General features: G+C 45.8%; 1 protein-coding gene across 1 annotated transcript in view; it reads left to right on the top strand.

Moving 5' to 3' along the window:
- Positions 1-11,347, top strand: part of LOC102870344 (collagen alpha-4(VI) chain-like) — a 100,454-nt gene that overhangs the window by 51,885 nt on the left and 37,222 nt on the right. Inside the window, 3 exon segments of the mRNA XM_006883399.1 lie at positions 4,662-4,715; positions 8,028-8,090; positions 10,610-10,672. Of these exon segments, the coding sequence (XP_006883461.1) occupies positions 4,662-4,715; positions 8,028-8,090; positions 10,610-10,672 (180 nt within the window).

Genomic DNA, 11,347 nt, shown 5'->3' with positions numbered 1-11,347 from the left:
CCACATGGGGGGCTCCATGCTCACAGACCGTGTGCCCACCCTCACTCTCCAACCACAGAGGAAGCCTCATGTTTGTAGTTGATTTTAGCCAAGAGTTGTCCTTGAAGTGTGCATGCAAACAAAATCCCTGAATGGTGCATGAAAAGAAAAATTATAACCCCCTGGGGGATCTCCTGAGTAGTGCCAAGGAGTTCTGGTGGCACAGAGGGTTAAGCATAGGCCGGCTAACCTCCAGGAAGGCAGTTTGAATCCACCAGCTGGTCCATGGGAGAAAGATGAGGCCATCAGCTTCTGTGAAGATTTACAGCCTTGGAACCCCGTGGGGCGGCTCTGGTCTGTCTTAGAGTGGAGTAAATCAGCCATCTCAGCACTGGTGGGTTTGGGGCAGTGCCAGGCCACACTGGGTTTGTATTCTTTGTCGATTCTGGCCTCTGACACTGTCAGACACTGGCTCACAGGCAGGCACCAATGATACCTGTTGCCCACACTTGGGTAACAGAGGTGCGAGTTCGGGCGGCCTGGCCTGGAGGGACTTTCACATCTAACAGCTCCACCAGCAGCAGCGATCTCCTCTTGTGTGACTTAGGGTCTTGTAAATCCAAAGGGGACCCACGCATGAAGGGGTTCTGACACAGTCCCTGGAAGCTTTTGAGCTTTTTTTAGGGCTGAAATTTGAGTTTATTGAGTGTTTATTAGGAGGAAGGCCACTAGGGGACAGTCTTTTCTAAGTATCAGGGGTGCGTTGACCTGAGGTCGGTTCTGTGTGGAGATTTGCATGGGGGCTTTGCCCTGTTTGACAGGCGTCTCTCACACCAAGTCACACCCACCCTTGACAGACTCTCTTCCTTGCCCTCCTCTGCCAGGGAGGGTCTCCAAGATGCCGAATCAGCCTGCTGATGGTTTAGTGGTAAGAAATTATACTGTCCCCTCACCTCCTTGTACCCCCAATATGTTTTTCCCAATTTAAACAAAAATCTGAAAAAAAAAAAAAGAAATGATACTGTCAATGCAAAGGCACGCAGTTTGAATCCACCAGCTGAAATGTGGAGAAGGCTGGGCAATCTCCTCCTGTGTGATTAACTGCCTCTGAAAACCCACCAGAGGGTCAGCCAAGGGTCATTTCCAGCTTGATGGTAAACAACAACAACAATATCAAGCCTATATATTCTTCTACTTGCTTCCAAGATGTCCCTTATAGCGATTTTTGTAACTGTTTTTCCAGGATTCAGTCAAGGTTTGCGCATTGCATTTAGTTGTCTTGTCTCTTTGGTCAAAAAACTTTAATCATAAAGCTCCACTGGTTATTGTTTACATGACATGACATCCCAGACAAGTCGTGCTAAACGTCTCCGTCATTAGATTCAAGAGAAGCATGTTAGCAGGGGATTAAGACGTGCTATCCCCTCCCCAGTCACTATGGGACACTCCTGAATCAGTCTGTCCCACTGCTGGGAACATTGAATTTGATCATGGGATTAAGGCAGTGTTGATCAGATTTCGCCCCAGGAATGTATTTCTTCCTCTTCCTAATGCTAAGTTGTCTGGGGAACAATCTTCTGAGACAGTAAATTTCCTGGTAGTCTTTTACCCTGTGGCCCTAACGTCTGCTCGAATGATTTATTTACTATTCTGGCTGCAAAAAACCACCTTTTTACATTTGAAATGAGAAAATGATAAACATCTCAAGAAAGAATTCTTCTATCTAGACTCTTAATAAAACAGTAACTGCGATAACTATCTGATGTGGATGGCTTTGACACATAGACATTTGTTTTCTCCCTGTTTAAGAGGCCACAGTCCAAATGTAGAAGGCCAGGGAGCTCTGGTGGCACAGTGGTGAGAAGCTGCGCTGCAGTCCCAAATGTAGAAGGTGCGATGTAGGGCTAGGCTTCCTCCAGCTCTGTGGGAAGTCCCAGTCTGAGTTAGCATTTGTAGGTCTGGCGTATCCTTTGGGAGATCTCCATGTTTCTTGACATCAAACTTCCAGAGCTGAAGAGGTTCTTAGTGCAAGGACCTTGGGTCAAAAAGACACTCCCCTCTCAGCTCTTCTTCCTTACCCATACCGAGGACCCTCAGATCTCTGCGTGCTTGTTTATACTTTTTATGTCTCAAAGGATATTGACAAGACGCAACCTGATCTTGTTGACTGTGTCCTGCTTCAGTAACGTGACTGCCTGGTCCAGCTGACACGATCAAGTTCATGACAATCACCTCCTGTATTTCATTGTTCTTGTTAGGTGCCATCAAGCTGATTCAACTCATAGTAGCCCTATGAACAAGAGATCGGAAGCTTGCTCATCCTTACGATTTCTGTCATGTTCAAGTCCATTGCTGTGGCCTCTGTGTTAACTCATCTCCGCGAGGGTCTTCCTCTGGTTCTCTGGGTCTCTACCTCTCCCAGCATGGTATCTTGACAACATGTCCAAAGTATATGAGATACACACCCAGCATCTTGGCTTCTAAGCAGCATCCCAACTGCATTTCCTCTAAGACACACTTGTCTATTCTGTTGACAGTCCTTGAGATATTCAGTACTCTGGCTCCAGGCGGGCAATTTTGGGTGTGAGAGCCAATGGGAATGCTTGAGCTCATGGACTTTAAACCATGTCTTGTGGCATAGCCCTGGTCTGTCCACTTGCTGTACAGAGGTAACACATGGTTGCTGGGATACTGAATACTGTGACACTGATGTGTCCAATGTGATAATGGTCACCTATGGTGGACAGTGTTTGATGGAGCTCCCTGATTAAAACAAGCCTGGAAGTAGGAGTGGCATCTGCTTCCAAAATAGCTTGCCTCCAGAAACTCTATAAACGTGGAGAAACGATGAAAGTTGTACAAGCATTCAGGTCTTTCGTTCATAGGGTCGCTATGAGTCATCTATGATTTGATGGCACTTAACAACAATAACAACAATATCATAATTAAAAGGCATCAGTTCTTCTTCGCTCACACTAATTGTCCACCTTTCAGATGTATCAGAACCAATTGAAAAGATCATGATTTGGATCAGGTGCACCTTCTTCTATTACAACTCATTCACTTTAAAAATTTGCATTATAAAATATATACTAGAGAAATTTGACAATTTAGAAAATTCAAATGTAAAGAGGGGGAAATCATCAGTAATTTGCAATAGAAATCTGGGAGCTTACTGAATTTTCCTAAGATGATAGAATCATGAGAAATTCAGGTGGGGAGTGCCTGCTGTGAGATGCCTGACTGTGTTGATTGAGTTGACTGACTGAGTTGATCCTGATTTTGGGGGACCCTCGATGTGCCAGGGTCAAACCCCTCCCAGTCCAGGCTGTGACTTTCAGGAGGTAGATCATCAGACCTGTCCTCTGAAATGATGTCTAGTTGGATTTGAACTTTTTTGACTAGTAGTAGAACTCAGCCTTTTGTGTCCCCAAGAAACTCCTGAGAGTTCCCTGAGCATATTAAAAATGTTCTAGTACAATATAAAATTAAACAACAATCATCATTTTTCCTTTCACTATGCTGAGGATAAATCATTCTCTCACACAACTTAGCATACTCTAAAAGAATCACATATAGTACAAACGTTTTTCTGGCTTGGAAATATTTCATCAATATCACTTTTAATTGTTGTGTACTATTCCAACAAGTTCTTACAACCAGAATTGACTGTAATTTGATTAACATTTCTTCATGTTGGTTACTATTTACACTGGTTCAGAGATTAATCTATTATAAATAACAGCTGTATGCACAGCTTTGCCTATAAAGTTGTTTTTGTTTCTGTATTTCAAGCTCTTTCCCAAATTTAGCTTTTCTTTTTGTTGAGTTAATATGTGATTTCACAAAATAAATCCCAAATATCCTGACGTTGGATCTAACATGGTTTCCATTTCTCCTAAAAGATGGGCTTGTCCTTTCTCTAGCAAACACACATTACCTGATGTCTCAGTCTGTGGGAAAGAGTCTGGGAGAAGTGTGCAGGGGGTGCCATACATGCTGGGCTGTTAATGAAAAGGCCAGTGGTTTGAATCCACCAGTCACTCTATGGGCAAAGATAGAGAAACCACTCCAGTTAAGATTTATTGTCTCTGAAATCCATGGAAGGCTGCATGAGTTGATTCATGGCAATGGTTCAGGTTGGGTTTGATCTTCTACAGGGAAAGCACCACAAAGTTCCATCCTGGTGACTATGTCTAAGCTTCCCCCTTGTTATCCTGTCAGTCCTGAGCATATAGCAATCACCCTCCGTCACCACAGACCCTAAATGATGCAGGAGGAAGGGAAGTGTGAGAGTTTCAAATGAAGCACGGCTTGTCAAAGAGCATGTCTCGCGTGGAGAAATCCCAGCAGGTGTCAAAGGAATCTTTGGGGAAGGATGGTTGCAACATCGATATTTTGAAACACTAAGGTTAACTGTCACGTGCTTCTAGAGTGACGCTAACTGATGAGACCTTTTGAGATCGTGGAAAGGTTCTGATCTGTGTTGTCTCGTAAGGGAGCCACAGCACATGCTGGACACTTGAAATGTGACCAGTGCAACTGAGAAATGGATTTTAAACTCTTGCTTGGGAAGCCATGCCTGCCCAGGGATGCCCACCCTGAGCAAGGCTGGTCAGGGGAATAGACACAGACGTGCTTGGACATCTAAGCTGACTTCACCTCTGCCTCTTACTTTTCAGGGAAGTTCTACTTTGGACGGGCTTCAAGGGGAGTCTGGAGACATCGGCCACAACGTAGGTACAAGTGCTTGTGGGACATGCTCTGCTGTCCTGTGGAGGGGTGGAGTGGTCTGCAGTGGAAATGGGTTTGCTGTCTTCTCTAAGCTTTCTTCTTTCCTTCTATTTTAGGGGCCAAGAGGAAGACGAGGCCAGCCAGGGTTGAAGGTCAGTGCCTTTTGGAAGGGGTGCCCTTTGTTGCACATATGGGGCTGCTTGAAATAGTTCTCTTTGAGGTCCAGAGAATGCCAGCTGGGCTGTCCGCAGCTACTTGAGGGTCAGTGGGTGGTGATGATCACATAAGTCCTTTTTCTATGAAGAAGGGAAAGGTTACAGGGTTCCTTGTTTTTGTTCTCTGCTCTTTGTCATAACGTTTCACTCCGAAAGACAAGAAGGATAAACCTAGAGAAAGGCTTTACTCTCTGAAATAACTACCTTTTTCCATTTGAGGTGGGACTCCCTATGAGTACACAAGCGGATTTCATAATTATTCAAACTCAGACTGTCTTCAAGTTGGAAACGACTCACAGCTGACTTTCCAGTGGGCTTTTGGAGGCTGTAAATGATACACGGAAGGATAACCCATCTTTCTCCCTCAGAGCAGCTGGTGGATTCAAACCTCGTGCCTTTGGGTTGATAGCACAAATCTTACCCACCAGGCCACCAGAACTCCCTTCATAATCACGAGATGAATTGAATAGAAGGAGATCTTGCCATTTCCAGAAGGGGAAAGTATGGTTTGAGGGTGAGGCAGGAGGCATCTGATTTTACTGAACATTTATTTAGCAAGTTTGTTTTTATCACTTCACACAAATCTTCGCACAACTCTCAGATTTTTGAGCATAGTGTATCACTTTTTAACAGAGATAAGGAGAAATTTAGGTTTAGTCTATAGAGTGAATTAACTTGTCAGGAACCAATTAATGTTGCAGGACTCAACCCCAATGTCTAATTTCAAATATCATGCTGCTTTCTGAGAAATTTTATGCAAAGTAAGAGTTGATTATGGCGACGTCTCTCTGATGCAATCTGATCATGTTCTGCGGGAGTTATTCCTCCACCCCTCCTCCCACCCTAAGCATTTTCATGACTTAGGGATGGAGGAGAAGTCAGAGGTTGATCCCCTGCACCTCTGAGCCTGTGTGTGTGTCAGGGATGGAGAGAGGGGCCAGGATGCAAAACATCCTCTTAGATATAAAAGAGAATGAGGAGCCTCTTTCTCTTGGAGATGCTCGGATAGTGAACAATTCCAAGTATGAAACAGTACGAAATGTTTTATCGCTTGGCACTAAATAAAACACAGTTTCTAAAAAGAGGTAAAGATTTTTTTAAACCAAGTCTTACATGACTTACATTTCTTGTATGATGTGACCAGCAAGACATATGTTGCCCACCAGCGTCTTGAGTCTCTGAGCTTGGGAAGCTGCTGCCGTCCCTGCTGTAATAGTAATTCATGCCACGACCTGGCAGAGACCTGTGTAACTGCGTGCATCCGAAGAAATGCATGTACCTACCAAGTGCATCACCAGAGCTCCCTTGGGACATATGTGTCCCATGTGACTGTATCAAAATCCATATTACCTCAAAAATTTCCCCTTGTTTTCAGATATCTTCTGTTATTGAAAAGACATAGTGTCAACAAGAAATTCAAAGCAGAGTATGATTTAGTTGTGAAGGGATTTAAAGTGTTGAATTACATTTATTTTTAAAAATTTCTATGTATAAGTCTGGAAAGAAATGCTTACAAAGCAGAATAATGTAACAGTACCCTTACTTTGGTCACAACTTGATGGCAGTCATAACACAAGATGGGGTGATGGAGTTGTTGTTGTTGATATATGCTATTGAGTCAAGTACAACTCATATCAACCCTGTGAACAACAGATCTCAAGTCTGTCCTGTCCTGTACCATTCTCAACATCTCTGACATATGAGTCCACTTCTGCAGTCACTGTACCAATCCATCTCACTGAGGGTCTTCATCTCGTTCACTGACCTTCCACTTCCAAATATGATGCCCCTCTCCAAGGAACAGCCCCTCCTAACAACATGCACCCGATTCAGGCCATGGTCCTTGCAGTTACTTGCTATCCATCAGAGAGCTAGACAATGATTAAAGATGACAGAAGAAGAATCGATGCCTTTGAGCTGTGGTGCTGCAGAAGAGTATTGGATATACCATGGACTGCCAATAGAACAAACAGGTCTGTCCTGGAGAGGGTGCAACCATATTTCTCCTTGGAGACAATGATTTTGAAGCTTTGAAGTTCTTCTCACATACTTTGGGCATGTGACCAGGAAGGACCAGTCCTTGGAGAAGGACATCATGCTTGGAAGGGTGGAGGGACAGCACAGGGGAAGACGACCCTGGACGAGATGGATTGTCACAGTACCTGGGATAATGGGAGTAAGTGTTGTCAGAGTCAGGGAAACTGGCTCAGGATTGGGCAGGCTTCAGAGCTGTTGTACGTAGGGTCACTATGAGTTACAGGTGACTCAATGGTACATGAAACAACATCATGAATAAGAATTGATGCCTTTGCATTGTGGTGCTGGAGAAGAGTACTGAATGTCCCGTGGGCTTTCAAAAGAGCAAACAGATAGGTCTTGGAGAAAGTGCAGTCACCACGCTCCTTGAGGCGAAGCTCACATACTTTGAGAGTGTTACTGGGAAAGGCGGTCCCTGGAGAAGGGTATCATGCTAGGAAAGGTAGAGGGTTAGTGAAGGAGAAGGAGAAGGAGACTCTTGGTGAAATGGACTGACACAGTGACCGCAGCGATGGGCTCTAGTGTGTCAGGGAAGATGAGGACGGCACAGGACAGGACAAGGCTCAGATCTGTTGTTCACAGGGTTGTTATGACTCGAACTTGTCTCAACAGCACCTAACAACAACAGGCCGAGAGACAGAGGTGAACGGAAGACATCTGTTCATTCCAAAATGAAACATTTTCCATTCCTGTTAATAACCAAGACATGGGACGCTCTAGGCAAGGACTGGGAAAGACAGTAGTCCGTGGTCTTCCATTTTCCCAACCTGAGTGGAAAAGTCCCACTTCCTCCCCAAATCCACCTTCAGCCAGAGCTGAGCCAGCTCATCAAATAGGATTGCTGGCTGGAACGATGGGCTAGAGCATGTGGGAGGTGGGGAGACAGTCCAGGAGGGGCAAGGTTCATGTCTGTTGTTTATCGGGTCCCCAGGAGTAGCCGTCCACCCAGGGCGCTTAACGATGACTTGGGGCTTTCAGGTGATATCCTGGAGGGGAGCAGCGCCTCTGGCCGGAGCACTGACAATTCCCAGAGGACTAACTGTGCTTTCTCTAATTTGACAGGGTGTGCGTGGACAACCCGGCCAACAGGGTTCCCAGGGAGAGTCCGGGTATCCAGGCCCACAGGTTGTATCAGTGCACTTTGTTTGAATGCTAAAGACATTTTATTAAATTAGATTCTAGCAAGTCAGACTACAAGAAGAAGTTAATGTTAGTCAAATTGGCACAGAATTCTTCCCTTCCAGACCCTCCCAAAGCAAGATGGACGGCACTTGTGCTGGGCAGGTGTGACCCACTTCCTGAGATGACTCTGCCTGAGATAATTCCCTAAGCACTTGCCTTGTGTTGACTCACTTGATCCTTCCACGGCTCCACGAAGGGGATGTTATTTCCTTCATTTTACAGAGAGGTTATTAGTGGAGACGTTAATTAAACTGACCATGGTCATACAGCTAGTGAGAAATGAAGTTGATATTCAGACTCCTGCAGTCAGTCTTCAAAGTCTATGCTCTTAATTACTGTCTCTGAAGTGATGTCTTTGCATTTCTGGGATGATATTTAATTCATTAAAATGGAACTCTAGTTGGCAGGGGAAAACCATCCGCAAAGTGTTTTTATGAGTCTCTGCTGTGCACAGGGCCTCTGCTAACTCTGGGAATCCCAGATCATTACGGCCAGGCTCTGGCCCTCAGCAAACTCAGCAGAACTCCCAGTGAACAACTCAGTGATATCTGAAATGTAGCTCCACACTCCATTCTTTCAGAATCCTCTCAGCATGACTCAAGCTGCAATCAGTAAGCCCTTCTGGAATGTTTTACACACTTTTATTTTTAAAATAAAAAGTCAGTCTTGACTCTTTCTCTTAAACAAGGTGGCCGAGCAGCAGGCGCAGAGATGCAGATCTTTATGAAGACTCTGGCAAGACCGTCACTCTTGAGGTTGAGCCCAGTGACACCACTGAGAATGTCAAAGCCAAAATCCAAGACAAGGAAGGCATCCCCCCTGACCAGCAGTGTCTGATATTTGTGGACAAACAGCTAGAGGATGGCCGTACACTCTCAGACTACAACATCCAGGGAGAGTCCACCCTGCAGGCGGTCCTGCGTCTGCGTGGAGGTATCACCGAGCCTCCTTGCGCCAGCTGACCCAGAGGTATAACGGCGACAAGATGGTCTGCCGCAAGTGTTCTGCTGACAAGATGGTCTGCCGCAAGTGTTATGCTCGCCTGCAGCCCCGTGCCATCAACTGCCACCAGAAGAAGAGTGGGCACCCCAACAACCCACGCCCCAAGAAGAAGGTCAAAGAAGAACCCCTCTTCACTGGTTCCTCTTGGCTCCTTCTGAGCCCCATGGCCCTGGGCCCTCAATAAAGTCTCTCTTTCATTGAACTGAAAAACCCCCCAAACCACAACAGAAGTCGTGTTGCTCTTCAGCACTTTAAAAGGGTTCCATGGCAGCAGATTTGCATCGGTCCGAGACATCATTTGATCTATTGGCTGCTGTTTCCAAGGACATTCGTTTAGAAAAGTCAATTTGTTGTTAAGAAGCGGTGGCGAACAGAAAACTTTGAAATACCAATTTTTATTGACACATGGCCTCAGTCTCTCTAGAATGTTAAATATCACAGGTGTGTCAGCTAATCATCCGAGAAAGTCCTCACTGGCTTTGGACTTGATGAAAGAGATGAGAAGTCAGACTGCAATTAGGGATGGTGTTTGCTTCGTGATGGAAAGTATTATCTGGATCAGAGAGAAATAGCTGAAGGATAGATATTGCCCCGTTTCTCTTGATTGCTGGCTTAATCCTGGGTTGGACTGTCGGTCTCTATTGTGCCCCTGTCGTCTCTTCCATCACCACTTTATTACCCTGCTGCGCTGTGTGGGGTGGAAGCCTGGCCTGCTGGGGACCACGAGCACGAGAATTGATTAAACCACTCCCTAATTCTCACCTTCCCACTGGGCTGTGGGCAGGATGGTCTGCTTGAATAGATAGCTATCAATACCCCATGCAGGAGAATAAAAGCTACGATCAATGCGTCTAACAGGAAAGCCTTTCTCAGAAAAGTTGGAGAAATATGAAAGTGACAGAAGTCATTAAAGTAGAAGAAGCTGGTGTGTGTGTGTGTGTGTGTGTGTGTGTGTGTGTGATGAAATTAGCAACTACCCAGCAATGCGCCCGGTGGATCAGGCCACCTAAATGCACCTTTGGCTCATGAAAAATCATAAGCACTCTCTTATCTTCAGCGCTTAAATCTCTAAGGAAAGGATTGATTTTTTTTTAAAGGAGAGAGATCAATAGCCTAGCAATCCATCCCATCCCCACGTGAGTCATGAAAATTAGTGGGTGACTTAAATATCAAAGCAAGCCTCTTAGACTTTAGTGTTCATTGGATTTACAGGGGGGAGATTGCTGCCAAGCTCAGACGCTACAGACTCCTTCCCTGGCTTTGGACTGAGTGTGGAGAGGGGGCACTGTGGTGCTTCGGAGAGCTCCTGAGACTGGACTCCAGCTGCATTGGGGTGGGGGTGGGGGGCGCGCTGCATCAGGGGGTCCTGACTTCTGCATCCAGTGGGCCCCAACAAGACTTTGTGGATTAGAAATAGTTCTACAAAGAGTTGCTGAATTTTAATCTCATCTTTGAACCAGGGACCGAGAGGAGGAGACGGGACACCAGGAGTCTTTGGGGAAAGAGGCTCACCAGGTCCTCAGGTGGGTAGACGTCTGTGGCCACAGCCTGTTATACGGCTCATTCACATATCACTGAGGGGTCTTGGACAGAGAAGAATGCACAGTTACCCTGTTTGTTCTGAGATTTGTGAATATTAGGAGTTTCTGCCAAATAACATGGTGAACACTGACTGCCAGTTACGTGCCCCCCTTACGCTATTTCTATTATGGGAGTACAGTGATCAGTGGGTCTCGAGGATCTGTAGCAAAAGCTCCTAATGGGCTGTGGTGTAGGAGAAGGTACAGAAGTCGCCTGTGTATTCATTGTAAGTGTGTGCTGCTGTAGTTGTTAGATGTTGTCAAGTCAGCTTTGACTCGTAGTGACCCTCTGAACAGCAGATCTGAACCTGACCTGTCCCAATCTGATATGCTCAAGACCATTGTTATAGTCACTGTCTCAATCCCTCTCCCAGAGGGTCTTCCTCTGTGTCTCCGACCCTCAGACTTTCCCGACATGCTCTCTCTAGCAAGGACTTGTTGCTCTTGGAAATACGGCCAAAGTGAGAGAGACAGCGTCTCTCTTGGAGCGCTCCGCGGGCACTTCCTTCAAGGTGGGTTTCTCTGTCCCTTTGGCAGTCCGTGGGATGATCAGTACTGTTCTGCCGCACACAGTTCAAAGGCATCGATTCTCCTTCGATCTTCCTGAGTCACTGCCTG

This window comes from Elephantulus edwardii, unplaced genomic scaffold (assembly GCF_000299155.1).
Source record: "Elephantulus edwardii isolate Elephantulus edwardi_28Jun2011 unplaced genomic scaffold, EleEdw1.0 scaffold00027, whole genome shotgun sequence".
Taxonomy (NCBI): Eukaryota; Metazoa; Chordata; class Mammalia; order Macroscelidea; family Macroscelididae; genus Elephantulus; species Elephantulus edwardii.
This window is presented reverse-complemented; position numbering and strand designations above follow the sequence as displayed.